The sequence below is a fragment of the Aotus nancymaae genome, unplaced genomic scaffold (genome assembly GCF_030222135.1).
Source record: "Aotus nancymaae isolate 86718 unplaced genomic scaffold, 86718_ANA_hifiasm-v0.15.2.pri h1tg000059l, whole genome shotgun sequence".
In the NCBI taxonomy this organism is placed as follows: domain Eukaryota; kingdom Metazoa; phylum Chordata; class Mammalia; order Primates; family Aotidae; genus Aotus; species Aotus nancymaae.
Window position 1 is genome coordinate 261,352 of NW_026988473.1, and position 24,657 is coordinate 286,008.

A 24,657-nucleotide genomic window follows, 5' to 3' on the forward strand; every position below is an offset into this window, starting at 1 on the left:
TGCACTGCTGAGCCTGCCACCCTGCCTTGGTTCCGAGGCACCAGGATGCACGCCCCTGGCTTCCCGCCAGCCCAGGAAACAAACAGGCTGGCACCATGCTGGGGTTTTACCGGTTTTATTTCTAGACTTTCATGTTTGTCTTTTGTCTTCTGCTGGAAACATGCCGGTTACATGTTGGTGCTGGGAAGCGCCACGGTGCAACCAGAAACAGACCCAGCCGCCCGCCGCCCAGACTCTCAGACTTGTGCGTCACAGGACAGACTCTGCAATGCCCCGTGCACCTGCCACCAGCCTTTGGCCTCTTGACACACACATCCAGGACTCGTGCCCTTGCCCCATCACGATGGACAAAGTGTCCCTCAAGGGCCCTGCGTGGTTCAGATAGACGCCGCAGCCAGGATGGTTGAGGTAAGCGTGAGCCATGTTCCGGAGGGGTGGGGCGGGACGGGCCTGTGCCCGCGATGGCCTCTGAGCACAGGATGACCCTGCCAGGGCAGGGCTCCAGCCATGCGGGCCCGGTGGCAGTGGGGGGGGTGCAAATTCTTTTGGTTCGGCAGCTTGCTAGGTGACTCGGGCACACAGCACTGTGAGCTGGCTTCATTGAGATTTGGAGTCTCTTTAAATCAGCACTATGCTGTAATTAACAAAACAATAACGAACAGAACACTAGTACATAACAGATTAAACACACCCAAAACTTGAACAAATTCCAGAAGCTATTCCAATCATCCCAAAGCAGAGTCCTACGGGCCCAGCACCGTGGCGGCACGTAAGACACACTTGTTATAATAATAATAATAATTATGCAACTTCCATAGCTACACGCAAAGAATGACACAGCTGTAAAAACTATGATGACGCTACGATCCGATGAAGAGCCCAGTATCACAGGCGCAAGGAAGAGAAGATGGACACAGCCTGGTCTCCGGGGACACCGGTGCAGGATCGCGCCCGCGTGTCTGTGTGCCGAAGCAGACAGAACCTACCAGCTGGGTCCACCATGGCTAAGTGAAGCATGAGGTATTGTGAAACAGGAACCTTTTTGGAATAGAGCAGTAATCACATTAAGTCAAAATTGATCACATAAAAAAAAAAACTACAAAAAAGGCATCCATAATACAATATTCTAAGAGAAAATTAAAACTAGTACATGGCAGTATATGACATTGTAAAACAAAAAACTGATCCTCCAGTAGCAGCAAACAATGTGAAAGAGATACAGAGACGCGATGTGAATGTTTCCAAACCGTGCCTGGAAGTCAACGGTAGCAGCGCAGAAAGAAAACGCAGCTGCAGCCTGTCCCTGGCGTGGGCACCGCCCCGTCCCCCCGGGAGCTGCAGCCCGTCCCTGGCATGGGCACCGCCCGTCCCCTCGGGAGCCTCCTCCTCACTCCTCCCGCCCATCTTCCCTCACACATCAGCCTCCACACTCTGGCCACCTCCCTTCAACACTTCCTAAATAAAAATTACAAGAATTCCATAGCCAAGATGTGCAAATTGTCTACTTTGTCACTAAGTTTTTTTAAAGGAGGGGGCAAGGGAAAAGAATATCTAGGAACTGAACTTATGTCAAGTACCCTAATTTTCCTTGTGACACCTTTCCAATCAGAAGACTTTGGGAAACGCCGAACAGTCTTTGTGTGGTCTTCCTCCAGATTGTTTTTCTCACCTATAAAAGGACCTAGCTTTAAAACAAACTGTATTATACCTGCAACGTCAAAGGCAGAAGGGGTGTGTGTGTGTGTGTGTGTGTGTGTGTGTGTGTGTGTCTAAATCAAGGGGAGATTGCATTACTTTATAAATCATACTGGCCTTATGAACATCCTCTGCAATAAATATACTTTTTTAGCCTTAACTATAAATTATATATTTTAGTGTTTAAAAGCCTTCCGGTGTGAAACATCTAAGATAACCCTTAAACCACCTGCTCTCTAGGTAAACCTCTGAGGTCCCTACTTTCAAACACCAGTTGGCACCAAAGGATTCCTAAACTTCAACTTCTTTAAGAGGAAAAAAAAAAAAGGAAAGGAACTTATCATCCTGGCAATGTGAGAATGCAAACCTTTTTCTTCCTGACTGGCACGCAGCCTCCCAAACGCCCACCTCCGCTGCCACCACAGTGGCCTGCACCCGCCTCACAGTCCTACTCACACACAAGTACACGGATATTCCCAAACCATTCCATTAGAAACCTGCTCTCCCACCGCACACACAAAAACAGCGCTATTTCCTACACCTATTGGACTGAAAGTGCTTGGAAATGGAATGGTTTTAGAATATGGAGAAGGAAAAAACCAAGTAGCTGTGGATTGAACCTGGACGTCAGCTGGCTGCAGGGCCGCTGGGTAGGAAACCAGCGTCTCATAAACAGGTCACTACAAAAATAGGAAGAGTATAAAAATAGAATATATTATGTCACTATTTCGTCTTCTCTTTCCAGTAGCGTATCGCAGGAGTGGGACAGGTGGGCTTTCCCGACCCCGCCATGCCGGCTGTGCCTGACAAACCTCCGCTGTGGTGTGGCCACAGGCACAGAGGACACACACACGGGCACGCTACGCTACTGTAACCGAGAGGTGACTTCAGCCATGGATAAGGTGAAGAGGTTATACATCTACCTACGGAATATAATAACATACAATGACTTATAAAGTGACTACATGCAGATGAGCAAGCAAGGTACAGACGCTACAGCCGCGCTACCTTTTTCTACCTAAAACCCTCTTCTACTTTAAAAATGCTTTGCTGAATTTTTCTATTTTTTTAAAAATGTTTTTATGCTTTTTTTTTTTAACACGCAAAGAATCGAACCTAATCCTCCCCGAGACCTCTCCTTTGTGTTAATACCTACGCTTACAACAGAGAAACAAGTATGTTAATATAGAAACTAGCTGATTATTGGGGTGTAAAATCCTCCATTTCTGTAGCACAACTCTCCTGTCCCCCGCCGCTCAGGGTTACGCGAATACTATTTTTTCTCTCTCTCTTTTAAAGACAGTTTTTGGGTAATCTTTTTCTTTTGCTTAAGTCAGAGATGGAAGGGAGAAAGAGCAAAGGAAAAAAAAAAACCAACAAGGAGAATGAAGCTTTCCCTTCTGGTATCAAAATGCCCCGGAGAGGAGGGGCTGTCAGGGGAGCACCTGGGGCCGGCTCCACCCTCACTGCGGGTGGCGGTGGCGCCCACCTTCCTGGCGCCCTCAGATGTCCACGTCCCGCACGTCGGTGGGTGTGCAGGCCAGGTCCACCTCCTCCTCCTCCTCTTCCTCCTCCTCAGAGGCCTTGGGGTCCTGGTTCTGCTGGGCCTGGCGCAGGCTCGACTCCAGCAGGCCTTCGATCTGCTCCTGGCAGGCCCGGAGGCAGTCCTGAGATGGGGTGGGGAGAGGCGGGAAGAGGGGGCCTTAGAAGGGGCCTGCAGCAAGGGCCCCTTCCCCGGTGCCATGACCTGGAAGGCTTTTATAAGGGCAAGACTAAGCCAAAAACTCTTCCTTGGCCCATGCTGCCTACCCCGAACCCGAGTGAGACGACGGAGCTGCCATCACCTGTCAACGGGGCACTCAGGACCGAATGTCTCCACCTCCCACCTGGCCTCCCGAGCCTCAGGACACCAGATGCTGCCCACCTACCCCGCACCGCCCCTGCCCGTCCCCATGCCCAACAGCGCCTAGACCTTCTGTTCCCACTGGCCTGCCAGCTCCCTGGGGAATTCAGTGCCATCTGATCTGATCTGGACAGAGGCCCTTTGAGCCCTGCTTTTTCAGATTTAACCTCTCCACGTGGCGGCACTCGAGGTGAACCTGGCCTTCCATGATCAGCTGCTGACCAAGCCTTCGGCCGTGCATGACTGAGGATGAATGCTGGGCGGCCAGAGGGACCTGGAACCCTGATCTCTCCCCCTCCAACCTCTCCTGCTCAGACCTGCGTCCTGGGCCACCCATCAGCCCGGCACAGCACGCATCCACCTGCTGTGGCCGCAGAGATGCTTGGCCCAGGGCGGAGGTCAAGACAGAAGCTCCTGGAAGTCCTTCCTGCACCCTCGGGGGCTCCACACTTCCTTGGCAGCGGCCACACCATGCTGGCAGTGGGAAGGGGCAGCCGTGAAATATGGAACCCCTGTGCCCAGGGGCCTCTCCCAGGCTCCCCTACGGGCAAGTCCCAGGCAGCCTTAAGCAGCTGCTTACTGCCCCGGGGGCTTCTGGATAGAGAACCAGCTCCACATGCTGGGGCTATGTGCGTCCCAACTGCCAGGAAGCCACACGAGGGCTTGAAGCCAGGTCTCTAGGCAGCCCTGGAAACAGACTTTCCACTAGGAGCAGAGCGGGGCCACAGCCCTCCACGCGCCACGCAGGGGCCGTGGAACTCACAACCAGATGGGACTGGAGGTGCTGGATGAAGGCATGGCATGACAGGCGAGGACCCAGGCCAGAAGGGCTTCTAGCTAGACCCCTGGAGTCATGACATTTTAGAGCCCCAAGCCTCTATGGGGAGGCCTTTCCTCTCCTGCCTTTCAGATACATTCTCATCATGGCAAATGAAGCTGGCCAGGTTGGCAGCGCAAACAGTCTCACTGTACAGATGGGGAAACTGAGGCCAGAGACCCGGAGTGAGACCCAAGGCTCCTGATGTTCAACCTAAAACTCCAGCCACCCTCAGTTCCCAGCCCCAGGGGCCTGGCAGCTCCACCCAGGCACCCTTCACCTGCAGCCCTCCGCCCCCCTATGACCCACTCCAGGCCCACACCTGCAGCTGGACTCCAGGCCCTTCCCTCATCCTTCTGGCCCCACAGCTGCGTGCAAGTCTGCCCTGGTGGACAGAACCTTTCCCCTACAGCCAGAAGCTCCGAGGAGGCAGCAGGCTTATCAGCAAAAATCCACTGGTGTGTGGCACAGCACACCCGATTCACACAGATAAACATTTGCCCACCAAAGAAAATTCTAGAACACGCCAGAGAAAATGTGGGGGCTTCTGCTGTCGAGGGTTTTCTGAGTCTGGGCTCAGCTAAGTGGGTCACTGGATAACCAGGCAGAGTGGACTCGGCCTCGGGGAACTTTACCCATGTGCCAGCCGTGAGGCACCTGCTTCGGGTGTACTTAAGATGTCTCTACTCAAGCAAGGGCCGGCGCCCGGCTTCCCACAGCTGCCTGAAGACAGCAGCGTCGCAGGGCAGATGCCCCTGGGGGGATGCGGTTTCCATTCAGGGTGTGGAGTTTACAGTGAGAAGTGCAGATGCTGAGTTTCATGAAGAATGGGAAGGGGGTGCGGGGGGGCGCTTTCCCTTTGCTGGGCTTCTGGAGGCCTTGTTGGTGTTTCTGAACCATTTTTCTGAGTGAACTGTGGGCTGCTGCCTTCCACCCTCCAGCAAGTGAGGACACCTCACCACCCCCATAGGATAACATGGGGCAGGGTGCGAGGGAGGCCATGGCACAGGACGCAGGAGGGAGGGGACAGCGCCCCGGCCGCCTCCAGCGTCCCGTGACAAGAACACTTCCTCTTCCAGAGGCACCGCTCGGCAGGGGACAGGCAGGTGGACCCGAGACAGCATCTGCTGAGACCTGTGCAGAGCCCCCAGGAGACTGGAGGGCGGACCACCAAGAGATGGCCCAGGCCAGAGCCCAAACAAGCCTCGCAGGTCCACCCGGCCCCGAGCAGGGGTCAGGCGGTCATTCCCTCACACACCGTGGGGCCTGCGGCTGACCCGGCCACCTCTCTGGTCTAATTTGGTAAATGCCACAAACCCTTTTGATTGTCATTTTAATTCTTTAAGAAAAGACTCGGGAATAAAACAATGGCATTTTTAAGAAGAAAGACACAGTCATCCCCGGGTCTGACAGCAGCCGCCTCTCAGAGGCCGTGAACAACAAGGCTGTCGCTATCCGCCCGCTGTCCGGCGTCTCGGACCTCACAGGAGCCCCTTTCAAGCATCTATTTATTGGCCACGCACATTGTGGCCCAAACAAAGCTCGCCTGGGCCTACCCCCACACACCATCACCACACGGATCATTGGCTGGGGCCGCGTGGGGCCTCCGTCCTGGACGCTTCGCCCAGGAAGACTCTACAGCTCCTGGAAGCCCCAGGGGATGCGAGAAACCTGTGAGAACCCCCCGCCGGTCAGTGAGTTCTAGGAGCAGGGGAAGAAGCTGGTGGCCCTCCGAGTCCATGGCCTGGGGTCCAAGGGGCCTAGCCCAACCTTGTCACCCTTGGGGGCCTTGGCACCAGCCTCAGCATTTCCATGGCACTGGATGTCTGCAGCCCGCCAGCCCGCCTGGCCATCGCCCTCACTCACCGGGTCACACTTGATCACTCTGGAGAGGAAACACGTGAGACGGTAGTAGGACAGGAAGTGGTTGGGGCTCCCCAGGTTCAGGCCTTGCACTGCGGCCACCACGCTCCCCGCTGCCACCATGGAGGGCGGATTGGAAATGAACTTCACATCTGCAGCAGGAGAGAGGCAAGGGGGCTGTGGGCAGGGGACCCTCACACAGGGCCTCGGTGATCTGGGCGTCCCTGAGTGCTGGCTCTGGGCAAGCGACCCGGCCTGGAGGGAACCATAGCAGGAGCCCGGCCCAGGGACCCTCCTGGAACGTCAGCCCCGCTGTTGACTCAAACACAATCAAGCAAAGAGAAAGCCACGGGAAGGGAGACGGGGACATCACTATCAGCATCTCGAGCCTGTGAACATCATTACTTATTCACAGAAACAAAATGAGATGATATTAACACGAGGACACAGAGATGGTGCCTCTGTGACCCTAATCCTAGTACCTGCCACCCTCCAGCAGCAGGGATTGGAGACAAGTCATATTCTGAAGGGACATCACGTGGATGACGCCTGGGCCAGGCCACAAGGCTGTAGGGCACTGATGAAGCCATTCCCGGTGCCCATGATGGTGTGGCACCCTCTCAGGCCCTGGCACCAGGAGAGCCTGGCTTGGCTCACTGGGGAAGGAAGAGCTCTCCAGCAACCCACGGCCCTTACCATGGGACCATGACTGTCACAGTGACTTTCAGAATGCAGATCAAGTACAACCCGACTCCACCCCGGCCCTCCACTCAACGCTATCTGGCAGGTGACATAAAGGCTTCTCTGGGCCGTTTGATGTAGCCCAGCAATTCCAGCGACTTCCTAAGTAAGGGAAGAGGTGTGGGGTTCCCACCCCCAGTCACCGTGGGACACCCCTGGAGGACTGGGCCAGGAGCCGGGGCCAGGAGGGAGCAGCTTTCCTAGGAAGGTGCCCATCCCCCACCCTGGGGCTTCCTGGGGACTGTTCCCCACATCTGGGCCCACTTCCAAGGGGGACACCAATCCAGGGCGGCTCATCAGGCTCTGTAGTCTGCAAAAAACTCCCCCTGGTCACCGTCAGACACTGGAGCTCATTTGCCCACCAGGCCACAGCAGTGGGTGCCTGAGGGCTGCCCCGTCACTCCACGACTGACCTCCCAAAGAGCAGGCCGGCTGTTTCCATAGAGAGTGTTGCCACCAATCATGTCCCCATTTGTGGCAGGGAACGCTGGCCACCCCTCCTCAGGGCAGCCGCGCACCTACGGTGGACAGGTGGGCTAGCGTGGAATGTGCCTCTCGGTCTGGCCCCTACCCCAGCGGAGCCTGGGGGCAGCTTTTGGGTCGCACCCACAAGGAATTCTGCACAGGAACCAGGGGCCTGGTGCAGGAGCTGGACGCCGACCGGGCCGTGTGTGGCATCTTTGCCGGCCCCATCGCCTCATCTCGCGCCACTGAGCGCCCGGGAACAAGGGGGGTCGGGGGAGCTGAATGGGAGCCGACCCAGGCACAAAGGGAAAGGGGCCCCCACGGGCCGCCAGGGGTGCGGCGGCCCATCGGAGACTTCATCCCGAGAGAATAAACAACTTCGGCCTTGTTAAAGAGAGAGGGGCGCCGGCGAGGGGCTGGGAAGAAAGGCAGCCACCCTGAAGGGGAGACAAAGCTGGCTGCTGGGCGCCGCAACGACTTAAAAAAAGAAATCCTTAACGAGCTGAGCCACCTCTTTCCCCTTTAAATGGGAGCAGTTCCACACAGTCTGAGAGCCGGGAGCCATGAATGAAAACCTTTTCATTGAGGCAAATCAGAACTGCACACAGAGACCGCTTCTGCAGGGAGCGGCGGGCTTGAGCTGGCCCTGCACCCTGAGAGCACCATCTCATCCAGGGGCACACGCAGAGTGGAGTCACTCCCACATCATTCCGGAAGCTCCTGCCCCCGCAAGTGTGCAGCAGTGTGTTTAGATTAGGAGCCACCCAGAATGAAACACCAAAGCTCCAGGATTGCCCAGTTGTAAAGGGAGGTGACAGCTGTCCTGACAGCTCTGTGGCACTGGATGTTTCTCACCTGGCCCCCTGCAGCGCCGAGGGCACGTGCCCCAAAACCCACATGTGTGAGTGTATGTGGCATGTGCACACCTGCCGGGGACCCGGGGCCAGGGATGCCTGGCGCAGGGAGAAGCTGCCCTGGCATCACCTTTAAATGTAACCCGTGCCACGTGGAGGGCAGAAACACCTTCCTAGACTCTCTTCCACGCCTCCATCTCCTTCAACCCGTTTCTGACTTTAAGCAGCCCTGAGTCACTCTCCACGGACGTCCAGCAGGGCCCAGGCAGTTATGTCTGAGGCTGTTATGCTCAATGGGGTGCACATGGGTCAGGACCTGGAGCACTTTGCAGGGGTGGGTCCCCCGGCCTCCTGCCCCTCCCTCGGGGCCCACCCTGGAGCAGATTCCACAGCCACGGAGAGCAGCTGGGTCCCCGAGTGTCCCTCTTCCTTTACCCACCACCAGGGGAGCCTTTGCAGACAAAGCGTGTGCAGTAGCGGGGAGGGCAAGACTCTGCACCTGCCCCCTGCCTCCCACCAACACCCAGGGATCCTGGGAGGGGAGCTCCGCCGCTGGAGCCACCCTGCAGGGACGCTGTGCAAGGACGGTGCCCCACCATGTCTCCAGGAAACTCTGCATTTCTCTGAAGCCACTTTCAGCTCCATAAAAGGCTGCGTGGAGTCTCTGGAGGCCTCTCTCCTCTGAGGAGCACCAGCCAGAGAACGCCTCCCTGTCTGCCGCAGGACCACCCCCACCCCTTAGATCCATCCAGGCTGGATGGCATTCTTGGCATCTTCATTTGACCACTGTGGGGACTTGCTTGGAAATGTGGGGGAGGGGTTCATGCCCCAAGCAGGTGGAGGAGGTGGGGGAGCTCTCATGCCTAAACCAGAAACCATTCTGGAATACCAGCTGCTGGCTACCTGTCAGAGGGTGTGCTGAAATAGGCTTGGGGGGCTCTGCCCTCACAGGATAGGGGGAGAAGATGCTATTGCCTCTTTGATGTCCCGGACCTTGTGGCCTAGGTCACCCAGAGTGAGCCCACAAACAGATGTGACAACTGAGGCTTAACCAAAAGTGGGCCACAGCAGAGCTGGGTGGGATGGGGGCATGGGCCCTCCATCAGGGTAACCAGGGAAGGAGACAGTCACAGGGGGGTCAGAGGCAGGGCTGGGGACAGCAGGAGGCAGCACCCTGTGTATGCATGTGTCTGTCCCTACTGGGTTCTGGGGCCAGGGCCATGCCAGGGAGGGGCCTGGGGGCGATGCCAGCGGAGGTGAGGACTGGGTACTTCTGCTGCCCACAGTGGTGGCCCAAGCTGAGACTGCTCTGAAGTGCTCCCCAGGGCTCAGCTGAGCCCAGCAGACTGGCAGCACCCCTGGCAGGGCCTCAGGCAGCTGAGCTCCTCTGCTGGACACCCCTGCACTCAGCTGCCCAGAACACGTGGTGCAGGCGGGCCGACAGCTCTCCTCGCCCCTGGAGGCGCCTCTGGCAAGTGGCCCAGCCTGGGAGAGGCCAGGAGGGGGCCCCCGCAGCTCAGGCTCCTTAAGGACACAAGAAGGGCTGGAGGTGGGTGGGGAAAGGAGGCGGCCCGGCGGCCAAGGTAAACCCCTTTCGGCATGGAGTGGCCACAGGCTGCCTGGCCTAGAGGATGAGGCCACAGCATCTAGACACAGGCAGGCTGGCTGCGTGGTGGCACGGCCGTAAGGGCAAATCCCCTTCAATCCAGCGCAAACAAGCCAGCGCCTCTGCTCACCAGAGCTGGAAGAACTCTTCCCAGCGCAGGAGGGGGCCTAGGGACGTCCTCCCGGACAGCACCCAGGTGCACAGCAAGAAGCTGGCCAGGCCACCTAAGGCGCTGGCTCTCAAGGGGAGGCTGGGGGCTGCTGGGCCTGCCCTACCTGTGGCGCAGAGGGCAACAAAGGTCTGCGCGTGTTTGCGGATGATCTGTTTGTTCTCCTCCGCCTCTGGCATTTTGGAGAGGAAGTGTTCGATGAAGTCGTGCGGGGTCATGGCGGCCAGGTTCCACTTGAGCTTGTTCACCAGGAGCAGCTCCATTTGCTGCGAACACAGGGTGAGCGGCTATCAGGGGAGGTGCGGGCCGGCCCGGGGACGAGGGGAAGTCGGCAGCATGGCCCTGGCCCCTGAGTCTCGTGCGGTCCTGGGGGTGGGGGAGCAGGACTGGCGAATGCTGGGGGGTCCAAGGAGCTGGGGCAACACACGATCCCAGATCAAAACAGAAAAGGCGCCCGCCACGTGAAAAGGCTCTGCAAGTGGAAACAAAAAGACCTCCCACCACCTGGAACGGAGGCTCAGCGCGGAGCGCGGCGTTCCGGGTGCAGCCGCTGGAGGGCGCGCGCCGCCCACTTTTCGGCCACACGGCGGAGCGCGAAAGCGGTGGGAGTCGCAGGCAAGCGCGAGCGGGGCGGCTAGGATCCCACCCGCTCCCCGGACAGGGACAACCGGCAGAGGGGCCGCCCTCCCTCGGGACGGACGGATGTATCCTAGGCGGCCGGCTGCCATCCCCTGCACCTTCCCCAGCTCAGTGGTCCTGAGGCTCGCGGGAGGCGGGGGGCGGGGGGCGGCGGGGGTCCCGCGGTTACCAGCAGCTCCTCGGGCTGGATGGAGTTGTCGGTGTAGATGCACAGCTTCTCCGCCGTCAGGGGGATGGTCTCCTTCATCTTAGAGGCCACGAACATGCAGGTGGCCCCCAGCAGCTGCAGGCGGCTCTTTTTCACTGGCTCCAGCGACAGGAAGCGGTCCAGGTAGTTCATGGCCAGCGGGAAGACCTCCTCCTCGCACTTCTGCTCCTCGCAGACCTGCGGGGGCACGGGGCCCGTGACCGCCGCCGCCCGGTCGCGCCACCCCCACCCCACCCCCCCGCCCTCGCACGCCCATCGCGCTTGGCAGGACCACCAGTTCTGGAGGGCTGAGGGGTCGGGGCCGGGGGCGGCAGAAGCTTCCTGTGATGCGCCCCCTCTCGCGCGCGTCCCCAGTATCCACCCTCCCCGAAACTGAAAGGGAAAGTCCCCGCAAGGCTGGCATGGTGGGGGCGGGAGCTGGCACAGCTGGGCGGCGGCGCGGGCTGCCGGCCCCGGGGACCCCGGCCCGCCCTGGAGCTCCATGGCCCCTCTGGCTGGGGGTCGACACCCACTGGGGTGCGGGGCCGCGCAAAGGGCCGCGGGGTTGGGCGCCGCGCCTGCGAGACACAAAGGTGGCGTCCCAGGCCGCCGCGCCGCATTTCCCCAGACGTCATCTTTTCAAAAAATATTTAAAAATATTTAAAAAATAACTAAGTGCGTAAAAATACCCTGAAAATGACCCTCGGACGGCCCTTTACCCAGGCCGGGGGTCGAGAGTTTGTTACAGGCTCCGGGGGGAGCCCCAGGAATTCAAACTCCGGGGACCCCCTTTCCCCTAGGCGCGGGCGGCGTTTCCCTCTCGCAAGGGCACCACGCCGCACTTTCAAAAATTATTTAAAAATACTTGCGGGCCCCTCAGGCTCCCACTGAAGGTCTGAAAATGTGCACCCAGGCCCCTGGCTCTCTCGGAGAAGGTCCCCCAAGCCGAGATCCCTGCAGACGGGGATCCAGCCCTGGCGTCTTGGGGGCCACGCGACCTTGCAACTCGGCGTGCTCTCCGGCCCAGGCTGCCCGTGCGGGGCGCCCCGGGACCCGCTGCTTGAACAAAGGCCTCCCCCTTCCCCAGCGGGGTCCCCCCAAAACTACCCATGCTGCGTCCCTGCGCCCCTCCTGCGGGCTCCGGGCGGCCGCCGGGCCCCTAGTTGCGGCCCCAGCGCCCGGCGGCCGCTCCCCGCCCCCACCCTGCCCCCAATTATTAATAAACACTTTTGCTGTGCAATAAAAGAGCAAAGATGGCGCATAATACTGGCACGAGCAGCCCTTGCATACGTGTCCATGGATATTAATTTAAAAATCAAATCTATGCCCCCTCCCCCCGGAGTTGGAGGCTCTCGGCCGCTGCGGCCGGGAGAGGAGCCGCAGCACGGCTGGGGCGCAGGCGGGGGGCACAAAGCGCACCTAGCCTGCCAGCCCGTACCCTCGGGCCAATTGGGGTGCTCCTGGCACTGGCTTCTCCTGAAGGCACCCCTCCCCGACCCCCTCCTCCCGTCCCAGGAAACGCAACTCCTAGCACCCCCACCCCCACCCCTTCCTCCTTCAGAAAATACCCACAATTTTTATTTTGAAAATACGGATCCCTAGCAACACCCCGGCAAACTTCAAAGGTCTAGCGGGAGAAGAGAGGGGAGTGAGGAGCAAAGAAACGTGGGTCTGGGCAACAAGTTGCAGGGAGGTCTTAAGAGAGCCGCCCGAAGCCCCGCACCTCCAGCATCCAGGTGGCCACGATCTTCCGCATGGACGGCAGGACCTCCTTCTGCACACATTTGAAGTAGGACACGGAGGGTGCGCAGGTCTCCTCCGCCTTCAGCATGGCCCGCAGCACCCGGTCGTTGAGGAGGTTGGCATCGGGGTAGGCGCGGCGGATGGCCTCCACTTCGCAGCACAGGAGCTGGTGTTCCATGGCTGGGGCTCTGCCTGGGCAGCTGGGGAGGGCTGTGGGTTCCGGCTGCGTCCGCGCTCGGCTCTGGCTCCTGCTGCCCCGCGCTCCCTCGCGCTCTTCTGCCCCCTCGCCGGAGCGCGCGGACTCTGCTGCTCGCGGCTACTGCGCCGACAGCCCTCTGGAGGCTTCAGGACTTTGCAACTTCAACAAAACTCCCCTGTAGTCCGTGTGACGTTACTGTTGTTAAGCAGAGATCAAAGCCGGGCAGAGAATGGGAGCGGGAGGGGGCGGGGGCGGGCGCAGGGGGAGGGGGCGCGGGCGCCAAACGCCGGGAGCAGCGAGGGGCAGAGCCCAAAAGCCATCCCCGAGGCGCCGCGCCTGCCCTGCGGCTGAGTTGCCCCCGTAGTCCGGTTTTCATAGAAATGCAAATCGCCCCGCTGCAGCCTTTCTCCCCGCCAGAAAAGAGGGGTGCAGGGGGCCCCGTCCGACTCGAATGGGTCCCCCGGGATTTGGGGGTGGGGTGGAGGTGGCTCTGCAGTAGGGGACAACTGGGAACTCCGACAGGCCACACGCAGCCGAGGGAGACCACGAGGAGGGGGTACTCTGGGGCGCGGCGACACCCCATATCCAAGCCGGCAGAACCGGCGCATTTCCAAGAACGCCACGAGGGCACCCACGAGCGGACAGACGGCCAAAGAATCTCAGCGTCTGCATCTTCTTTCATTTTCATTAACACGTGTAAATTTCAAGAACCATTTAGCATGCAGGGACGGAGGACAGGGCACACCACCCGGTGCACTTTTCATTTCGGCGCACATGGGGGTTGTTGCAAATGCCCAAGGGGGTAACCCTAAACATTTAAGGGATTTCAGCTTAGTACGCGCTCGCTCAAAAAATAAAATAAAATAAATGCCCGAAAATTCCAGCTGCAGCCCAAGATGGTGGCCAGCATTTCCTTCATCTTGTCCTTCTAGCCTGGAGACTCTTCGGGCTGTCTTCCTACCTTGACCAGTCCATCCTCGCGGGGGTCCCCAAACGCACCCCCTCCCTTCCGGTGCCGGCAATTTAACCGGGCCAAACACACCTCTGAAAGGAAAGCTAAGAAACAGTGATCTCCGTCCTGACTCATTTTTTAATTAAAAAAGGAATTAAATTGCTCGAAATATTAGTCGCCTCTGCCTGGGACAAGACCGCCGGAAGATTCCTAATTGGTTTTGTTGGGGGTGTAGACGTCCCTTCACCTTTATAATTTGCCCTGGGTCTGCATTGGTGAGCGTGAGGGGGCTGGCAAGGGCGGGCATAATACAGGACAATTATCAATTAAACAAATGAGTGTACTAATCTGATTTTTAACAAAATCGATAGGCGTTCGTGGTTATATGAGAGGGTCCCTAATATTATCGCAAACTTAAGCAAATGTGAATTAAAATACATGTTTTTTTTTTTTTAATTACAGGTTTTGCCTCTTTGGTGCATTAAAAAAATAAAAGGACATTTTACTGTCTTAACTTTTTTGTTTTGTTTTGTTTTACAATACCTGCCCCTAATTAAGAAAACTGTTCATTTACTTCCTTCTGAATATAGTTTAGTGTCATCAAACCACCGTATCCTCTTAACAGTAAAAGCTCAAAGAAAACGTATAGAAAAAGTCCCCTCCCCTTAGCCAGGGTGCTCGCAGCAAGATGCGACCCCCCTCCCACCCCTACCTTTCAGGGCGAATTCCTCCCGCGTCCCCTCCCCCGCCGGGAACTAGGATTACTAATATTCCGGGTTCTGGGGGGTAATTACCCCTAGATTGCGCATGGGGAGCGGTAGGTGGCCCCAGAAGGGAGCACCCACCGACGTGCCTCCCCACGCCCCGGGCACCCACAATCGCGTCGGCCCCGGTATAGCTAAGCCTCAGAGCATCCGCCCGCGCACGAGGGCGGCCCAGCTGCTTTTTCATTCATAAAATCCCGACCCGGCGGCCGCCTGGATGATTTATGGGGCCCCGAGCTATCACCCGGCCTCTCCCATCCCAGGGGGCTAGGGGCCCCGATCCCCGCGTGCGCCCTAGCCCAGCCGGAGGCGCGAAGCGGCTGGAGTCGGGTAGGGGCAGCAGGGCATAAAGAGGCTCGCCCACTCCGGCAAAACCGGCTCTGGGTCCAGGAGGGAGCTTCACCCCCCATCCCGGGCGCAAGACAGAGGAAACTGGAATTAGCATGAGCCAATGGGGGCGCGGCGCTGTTACTAGGCGGACCAGGCAGATCTCGACTAGGAACTTCGTTGATTTCCCGGCTCAGGGACGGGCGCAAAATTGCAAGCCCGGCTAGCGAGCGTAAAGAGCCGTCCAGGAACCCGCGGGGGAGGCGCTGGAATTTGGGGCCCGGCGGGGCGCGGCAGCTGCCCAGCCCCCACCCCAGGGAGCCCTGCTCGGGGCCCCTGGGTCTTTCGAGGGGGCCAACAGCTCTGGGCTTTTGAGGGCCATTGCTTCAAGAGAAAGCATTTTGATTTTATTTTTTTCCAAAGAGAAAAGCAACTTTAAAAAACTTTTCTGTTGCAGTTTTACTTTACACTGTCTTTTAAAAACCCACCACGAAGCAGGAATTGCGGATTCTGGGCTCATTTAAAGTACTCTGTTCTTATTTCTTGGTGACCATTTGGAGACAAAGGGCAAGTGGCCCAACGTTGGTTTGAAAGAGAATCCAAAAGTGACTTAAATCACCTTCCCGCTTTCCTCGCCCCTTGGCCCCCGCCCCGGTGCCCGCGGCCCGGGCGGAAGGTCTGCCCCGAGAGGGCGAATTCCGCTGCAGGCGCGTGTTCGCCACCGTCCCTGGCTGTGGGAACCTTCATTCAAGCGGGGGAAGGGAGCGCGTTCATTCAGGAACCGGCGCGCCGCGGCGCAGACCCCGGGATTCAGCGCGACTGCGCGCCGCGGGGCTGGGGGCTTGGGTTGGGGGCGGGTGGTGCGGGGCCCAGCGCCGACCTTTCGCCGGCGACCTCCGGCACCCGCCTTTCTACTGTGGGACCAGGGCGGCTGGCTGGCGGGCGGGCGCACCCATGTGGGTTCACCTGCAGCCGCATACCTGGCGGCGACTTGAAAGGACTTGGCTCCCGCTCCGCGAGTTTTCCATTGTTAAGCCCTTAAGTCGCCCGGGAAAACGCTTCCGAAAGCCGGCCCCTGGATTCCGAGGGCGCTCGAGCTCCCCTTCCCCCCACACGACTCGTTTTTGGGGTGCGCGTGGCGGCCCACGTGCTTCGGCAGCTCTGCTTGGGTTACCTAGCGCCGATCCCGAGCGCCCCAAAACTGCGAGGAGGGCCGGGGCGAACTCCGGTCCCAGTGCCCACCCGGGACAGCCACACACTCGGCACATGGACAGCTGCACCCCCTATCGCCCCAACCGCAGACGTGCGTTTCCGCTCCTGATCAATTAGTTTCAGTCACACACAGACCACCCCTTCCTCCAGCGCCCCAGTCGTTTGTCCGGCGGGCCGCGGGGAAACGAGACCCTTCCCCCAGCTCCGAAGGCTGCGGGCGCGGTGGGCGCGGGAGTTAAAATTCAAACCCAACAGGTAGGGGGCGACCCTGGCTACAGCGACACAACTGGGATCCCGAGGCTAAAGGCGATCCTAATTCCTTGACTCCCGCCCCTCAAGACGCTTCGCGTGGTACCCTGAGCAATATGAACCCCCAAATCCACTAGGGATTTCCTGGCCTTCCAGCTGGCCCCGGCCCATCTCAGACCAAGTGGTGGGGAGTAGGCGCCCAGATTGAGAAGAAAACCACCTAGGACCACGGGAGAGAAAGCGGACTGGGGGTGACCCCGGAGGTCACGTCCCACCCTGCTCCCCTGCAGTCAGGCCTGGCCGCGGCCCACTAGAGGCTGAGCAGACTTCCGCGCCGCACGGAGACGCAGGGCGACGCTGCGGGCCTCGGGGGGCCTAGGAAACCTGCGGCGGCTTACCGGAGCCAGTTTTCCCGGCGGAGGATCCGCGCCGAGGCCCTCGGGGGCTCCCACGGCATGCCCCACTACGGAACTTGCCACGCCCTCCCCCACCCTTTCCGGAAGACTGCAGGGAGGACCCCGCATGCCCGCGCCTCTCCAGTGTGCGCCTTAATGCCCTTGGAACGTTCGAAAGCGCTTTCATCCCTCGCCTTGGCACTTCGGGGTGGATGGAGGGACAGGGTCGTCATTGCGGGGCGCCTCGGAGTTCTGGTTCTCGGGACACTCACCCAGCAGGGGAGGGGAGGGAAAGGGAGGGTTTTTTTTTTTTTTTTTGCCGGGAGACTGGTTGCCTACCTAACGCCCCGCGCCCTTCCCCTGGGGTCCCTCGAGCCCGTGCTTTAAGGGCCGGGGGCAGGACTCGGATTCGGACCCCTTAGGGAATTCTGGGTTCACAGGGTCTGAGGGACCGATGGGCCGCGCTCGGTCCCCAATCCCCTCCCAGTGTTCACGCGGGGCACGACTTGCTCAGCGAGTCCTGGGTGGCAGGGCCAGGGCCGGGGTGCGGCCAGGAGAGGTAAAGGGGAGGCGAGAGCGTGCGCCGCCAGACCCCGGGCCGAGGCTCGGGAGCCGCGCGAGGCCCCGCCGCGCATTCCGCGCATTCCCGCCGGGCCTCGGTTCCACCGCCACGTGGTTGCCCTGCGTCCGCCTGTACCGTAAGGCTTAGAAAAGGCGCGCATTACGGTTCCCGAGCGCATGCGGACCTCCCAGGACGCTGAACGCTAGTGCCGGTTCCACGGTGGTGCCGAACTTAGTCCTTCCCTGCTGGTAGATGGGGACTGCTTTTTTACGTAATAAGGCGGGTTGTACTGCTGGAGCGATGGCATGTTCATCTGTAAAGACCGGCAGGAAGAAGGGTGCTTGGCCCTACTGGAATCTGTAATAGGGAGATCGAACATCTGTAATAGGGCAACTGTCTGGTTGAGGAATGTGACAGAACCGGGCCGTGACTATTCCACCTTCTCAGCCGCCGGTAAAGCACCGAAGAGCAGCTGCAGCCTTCTGATGGTGTCCAGTGCACTGTGGTTGGAAAGCACGGAGCAAGAAGGTGCTTAACAAATACGAAAACGTCCAGAAACTCCTATAGCTACTTTTTTTTTTTTAAGTCCTGAAGAGTGGCTTTTTTTTTTTTTTTTTTTTTTTTTTTTTTTTGCCTGAGGGTCAGTTTAAGATGAAGAATCTAGTGCATCCCTGGACCCTGTGAGCCCGACCTTAACCAACAGGATGCCTGCCTGGGCTCATGAGGTTCAGGGGATGGATGATTGGGGCCCCTGAGACCCAGGCTAGGTCATGTTGCCTCCCCAGGCTTGGATGGGTCAGAGGAATCCTCAGACCCCTCCTGGACCATCTCGCTGAATCCTGGCTTGGACAGAGGGCTGTTTCTGCTATCTCATGGGAGGGAGACAGGTTATGTGCCCTAGGGTGGAGGGGGCTGCATTGGTCCCCATGCTCCTAGACACACCTCTAGCCCTGAGCAACACAGTTCACTCAGTCTAAGGGAGCATGGTCATTTGCTTTGAGGTTCATCTCCTGTAGGGTTTGGAGAAAAAGCCTTCACTCACCACATACTACTATGAGCTGTGTCCTCCAGCCAACTTACACTTTCACACACTGAATTTCAGGGAAATGCATTTAATGGCAAGGAAATGGAGGCACAAAGAAACCAGGTGCCTTGTTCAGGTTCACGGCATTGGCAATGGTGATGGTCTGCCGGGGCTACACCCTCCTCCATCTCATGGGCACTGTCAGAACAAATCCAGCTTGCTTAGAAGCTGATAAAGATAAAAATCTACTTTTTCAAGAATTTATGCAAAGCCAAACCACTTTTTTTTTTTTCTCAAAATTTCAGGCAGGTGGCAGCCACATTTATGAAACTGAACAAGAATGTCACACATAGACCTACATCTGCCACTAGTTGTGTGGCCTTGGACAAATCTCTGTCCCCATCTGTAAAACGGGCTATGATAGTTTTCCTCGCAAGGCCGTGGTGAGGAGTAATTAAGGTAATATGTGGAAAGCATTTAGCACAGGGCCTGGCGTGTGTCAAGGCCTGCCCGATTTATTCATTCATGTATTTGTTCTTAGGCAGGATGAAGGCCATGTGCCACATGCAGTATGTGGAATTAATTAAATGTTCAGTTTATATTCAGAAAGAGGATTTTACAAATGACTTTATAATCTGTCAGCTTGCTTCTCTATGCTGACTTCTCCTGAGCTGTTTGTGGACATGAGATTTAAATCATGGAACAAACTTTTACCTGAAAAAAAAAATAATCACATGAATCTTTGCTTCTTCTCCCCCAACTCTTCTTTCTCTTACTCTGCAAAAGGAGTAGAAACGTTGATTTAAAAAAAGAAGTCTTTGAATTAAGGGCACAAGTTTCAATGCCAAGATGAGAGGCAGAGACAGAGGGAGAATTTCTGCTGGCCCAAGAGCTCTGCCCTGTCTCTGGATGGACTGGCCGGGTTCCTGGCACCGTTGCATAATAGGAGCCATCCTGCTCAAGCAAGAGGGGGCAGTCACAAGGGACGCTGGCCAAAGGTGTGGGTCAGTAAGTATCACCGCTGGAAACAAAAAGACACTGGTGTCAAGAAGTCACCAAGGCCAAGTTGTTCAGGACCTGGACACAGACTGCCAGGCCAGCCTCTGCTCTTAGTATCTTGCTATGGTGAAGGTAGGGGGCAGGCGGACGGGGGGCTCTTGGGGAGAGAGGGCTCCTGGGCCCGCCAGCCTGGAAGGCATTCCCTGTGCCCCTAGACTCTGAGCATCAGTTATCTGCTGGCCCTCTGGGCTGAGGGTTGGTATACTTCTAGGCAAAGGCAAAGGTATCCTGAGGCCTTCCCTTAGCTGCCTTGTCCAGGGAAAATATATTGTTTCCTCCATCCCTTTTGAGTTATTGAAAAAAAAAATTCCCGGAATCCCTTTTATAGCATCCCAGGAGGGGAATTACAACTGCAAGAAGGGAGCCACTGAAGGTTATTGAGGGGCCAGGGGCGTGGGGTCATGGCGGTGAGGCCAGAGCTGCTTTCTAGGAAGATGGACCGGGGCTTCTCCAAAGGGAGAGAGATCCTGGAGCTCCCTTGCCTCCCAGGCCTCTGCCCTTTGGTTGCCATCTGATGAAGCCAAGCTTGGAATCCACCCACCAGTGAGTTCCCATGCCAGCTCCAAGGTGCTAGACAGAGGCTTTTTGGAAAGAAGAGATGAGAGGTAAGACAGTAACTGGGGAGGTGCAATATAGGGGAGGCACCGGAGGACTTGGGGAGTCACACTGCCAGGAGGGTGGGTGGGCGGGCGAGAAACAGGGAGGAGATGGGAAAGTCAGGCGCCTACACAGGGAAGCAGCCCTTCTCCCTAGATCCTGGCTGCTCCCCAGGCAAAGATACCGATGAGTCCTGCTAGCGGTGATAGCTTAGTCCCCTGAGATGCTTACTGTGCTCTCTAGCTGCACTGCGCCCTCACAGAGGGCGTCTAATTCAATCTTCATGGCAGCTCCAAGGAGAGGCCCTTTATCCTCATTTTACAGATGAGAAAACTAAAGCCCACCACATCATTCAGCTATGGTACAGCTGAGATACCTTCTCACTCTGACTCCAAAATGCAGAGAAAAACGGTAAGCTACAAAGCACCTAGAAAGAACAGAGATCACCTTTTTATTTTTTACAAAATAACTTTATGGAAAAATAATTTGCATACCATAAAGCTCACCCATTTCAAGCATGCAGTTCAGTGGATTTTGGAATACTGGACAGCTGCCATCACCCTCTGAGAACATTTTCATCAGCCGCCGAAGAAACCCTGTACCCATTCGTAGTTACGCACCTTTTCCCTCACCCTTTTCTGCAGCCCCTGACAAACACTCATGTCCTTTCTCTGTGGATCCGCCTGCTCTGGACATTTCCAATAGATGGAATCGTGTGCGCTGCAGCCTCTCGTGTCCGGCTTTTTCCACTTAGCATCATATTTTCAAGGCCCACATGTAGCATGTGTCCATGCTTCGTTCGTCTTAATGGTCGAATACTATCAATAGTATTGATAGACCACAGTTGCTTTATCCATTCATCAGCAGATGGGCCATTGCACGGTTTCTACCTTTGGTTACTGTGGACAATGCTGCCATGAACACAGAGGTGGAAGTGTATGTGTGGATGCTGTTTTCATTTCTCTCTCACAAGGTTCATCCTTTTTTCCCCCTTAGCTACAGGGTCTTGCTCTGTTGCCCAGGCTGGCGTGCAGTGGCATGATCAGAACTTCCTGTAGCCTTGACCTCGTGGTCTCAAGCAATCCTCCTGCCTCTGCCTCCCAAGTAGCTGGGACTATAGGTGCTTGCCGCCTCACCCAACTAATTTTTTAATTTTTGTAGACATGGGGTCTCACTATGTTGCCCAGGCTGGTCTCAAACGCCCAGGCTCAAGCAATCCTCTGACCTTGGGCTCCCAAACTGCTGGGATTACAGGCAAGAGCCACCACGCCTGGCCTTAATTCTCCTTTTTCCTCTTATTATCAACCTGTTTCCCCTTTGAGGAATAAAATTTCTGCACTTGAAAGAAAGAGAATTTTTCCACTTTTTAGCTATTATGAATAATGCTGCCAAAAATGTATTTGTGGAATAAACTTTACAGCATATTGTCAGATGCATGTACATAGTAAAATGGCTACCACAGTGAATCAGATGGACATACCTGTCAACTCACGTAGTTCCTTTTTTTGTGTGAAAAGAGCAGCTAAGATCTACTTATTTAACACGAATCTCTTGTTCCTGGTCTTTCTGTCCTGGTCTCTTTTTCAGTCCTTGACCCGGGAGCATCACTGAAGCTGTATACTATGAACTCTTGGTATCAGGCAGTTTAAGTCCTCCAGCTCATTTCTCCTTTACGATTGCCTGGGGCTACTCCTGGCCCTTAGGGCTCCATAAACATTTCAGAATCAGTTTTCACATGCGCGTGCGCGCGCACACACACAGACACACGATGCTGGGATTTTGACGGGGATTGTATTGGATCTACAGATCAATTTGGGGGAAGAGTCATTCAATCTAGTGATTCCTGGGCGTGCTGCAGCCCTCTGTGGTTGTTTAGGTCATCTTTAATTTCATCGTGTGTGTTTTGTGTTGAGCATCTTTTATTAGATTTCTTCCTAAGTACTTGATATTTTGATGTCATTATAAATAGTATTATTTATACATTTTGTCTTTTTTGATAGAGATTTTGAATTGGGAGCTGGGGGTGGAAAGAATCAGAAAAAGTAGGAAATGTCCTCTAGTGTAGAACTGGGTGGGGCATCCCGGGTTAGGAGCAGCAGTATCTGTGGTGTGCCTCACAGAGTCATGGGCTCTGGTGACAAGGTCTGGGCCACGGCAGTTTTACTGGAGGGTCTGGTGTCGGGGTGGGGAGGGGTGGCCCTGGCTCCTCATGAGATTAGATATGCAGCATGATTTCATTGTGATTCATGCTGTCTTGCCTCCCTTGTTCCCGCCTATCTTCTGCATCTGGTTTTCCTTTTCTGCTGAAATCTGCCAGCACTGGTTTCTGTTGCTTGGAACCAAAAACTAGGATGAGGAAGATACCAGGATTGATCACTTTTGCAAGTTGCATGGAGATCTGTTACATCATTGCTAATTATATTTGCAAGAGACACCCTAGAAACAATCTCATGTTCAAGGACACGGGAATAGTAAATTACGGTGTGTTCATTGGGTGGAAGAACATTCAGCCAAACAAAAGCCAGATACAAAAGATAAAACCAGCATCAATTCAGCAAAATAAATCCATAGCTGCTTTGAAGGACATACAGCAAAAGAGTAGGAGCTGAGACTTTTGGAGTGATCGGAGTGATTCCCCCCGACCCCGCTTCTTTTTTTTTTGAGATAGAGTCTTGCTCAGTCACCCAGGCTGCAGTGCAGTGATGTGGTCTCAACTCACTGCAACCTCCACCTCCTGGGTTCAAGTGATTCTCCTGCCTCAGCCTCCCGAGTAGCTAGAGTTACAGGTGTGTCCCACCATGTCCAGCTTTTTAAAAATTTTTTTGTATTTTTAGTAGAGATGGGATTTTGCCGTATTGGCCAGGCTGGTCTCGAACTCCTGACCTCAGGAGATCCACCCACCTTGGCCTCCCAAAGTGCTGGGATTACAGACGTGAGCCACCGCACCCAGCCAAATTTTCCCTTTTCTATACTCAGTTATGTGCTTCCACATACTGTATTCTATTCTGAACAAACACTACCTTTATAGTAGAGAAAAGAATCCAACTAGAAACAACTGCAAAAGACACCAAGGTATTTTCCAGGCCCCAGGCTCCCTTGCTGTCCTGGGAACACCAGAGCCAAATCCCTTGTGGTTTATTGGGCAGTAGTCACATGGGATTCTCTCCATCACAGAGGGAGGAGCCACTTGCCCAGCCCCCCAGTTACCAGGATCAGGAGGATCCTAAATTCCCCATAACCTCCTTTCCAGCAGACAGTGGAATGGGAGGCTGGTGTTTCAGGTAGAATTTAATTGGTCTGGTCCCAGGGCAGATGCTGCATGTAAACGTGTCACTGGATGATGACAACTTAGAAGCACAGGAGGCCTGGATTCTGCCTCCTAAGATGCAGAGCACAGGCCAAAAGCAGCAGGAAATGCAAAGAGAAATGACAGACACAGCATCAACGTACAATGCTCTTGCCACAGGGCCGGTGGGGTGGCTGCTGAGAAAGAAGCAGTAGGGCAGCCATGTTTTCCTTAGCGTGAACTTTGACCACACTACCTTTAAGAATTCATGAGGTCCTTGGGAGACACATGTGTGTCTGATCCAGCAGCCTGCTGTCTACTAGGGCAAATCAGGACACCTTGAAGGCCGCCGGACTGCCAGAGTCTCCCAGCCCCTCGACTCCTCCCAGGAGCATTGTACAGACTGATGGGGAAAGGTACAGCTGGGGGATAGGGTTCTGGGTGTCAGGCATTGCTCAGTGTCCTTTGATACCTTTGATACTCTCCTTCTTCCATAGCAATAGAATTTTTAACAGGGCACCTACTGCTCAGCTAAAGACTATATTTCCCAGCATCCCTTGTAGCAGAGGATGACCATGTGACTAAGTCCTAGCCAATAGGGCAGTGAGAGCCAGTGCTGATTGAAACTCCTGGGTTGGGGCATTAAAAGACAGGGACATGCCTTTCCCTTCTTTTCCTCTTCCTGATGAGGCGCAAACATAGCAGTGACTTCTTGAATGATGTGGATGAAGAACGTCACAGCAATGGGGGTGCTTTACTCAATTACAGAGTAGTGCCACCATACCAAGTCATACTTGTACACGAGAGGAAAAAATAGATTTATCTCTTATTTCAGCCACTTTGTATTAGTGATATTGGCAGTGGGAGCAGTTTCCTTGAAGACAGGCAGAGATTGGAAGGGCAAGAGGCTTGAAGAGGGCAGTGCTCTAGATGAGAGGAAGAGACTTGGAATTGCCCACGCTAGGTCTTAGGGCACAGGGACCAGGATGAGGGGGCCGTGTGCAGGGCTGAGCTTCCTGCGATGCTTCCCAGGAATGATGGGCAGTGACTCAAGGTTTGACACTTAATCTGTTCCCTTCCACACTGTGATCCCCTTAGGTTTCCTGGCCCTCAGTGAGGCCTGTCCTCTGCTATGAAGAATATGAAGCAAGAACACTGACATGGCAGAGACTCAGTCAATGACAAAGGACAGTGGCCGTTAGCAGGGTCAGTATTTGTGGGGAGGAGCAGGAAGTCTGAGAGCAGAGCTGCCAGGGGAGAAACCAGCTTTGCTGGAAAGGGAAGGAAGTTGATGAGGAGAATGGGTCACAGGGGTTTTTTTTATTTTCTTTTCAATGGGAGAAATAGCA

At 55.9% G+C, this 24,657-nt stretch overlaps 1 protein-coding gene across 1 annotated transcript; it reads right to left on the minus strand.

Moving 5' to 3' along the window:
* Nucleotides 1-99: 99 nt before the first annotated feature.
* Nucleotides 100-12,935, minus strand: CCND1 (cyclin D1). The gene is made up of 5 exons (XM_012452985.2): nucleotides 12,663-12,935; nucleotides 10,922-11,137; nucleotides 10,220-10,379; nucleotides 6,282-6,430; nucleotides 100-3,362 (listed from the first exon to the last, which is right to left on the minus strand). Exons 1-5 carry the CDS (start codon nucleotides 12,858-12,860, stop codon nucleotides 3,198-3,200), a joined length of 888 nt encoding a protein of 295 aa, XP_012308408.1. The 5' UTR covers nucleotides 12,861-12,935; the 3' UTR covers nucleotides 100-3,197.
* Between the last annotated feature and the right edge of the window lie 11,722 nt (nucleotides 12,936-24,657).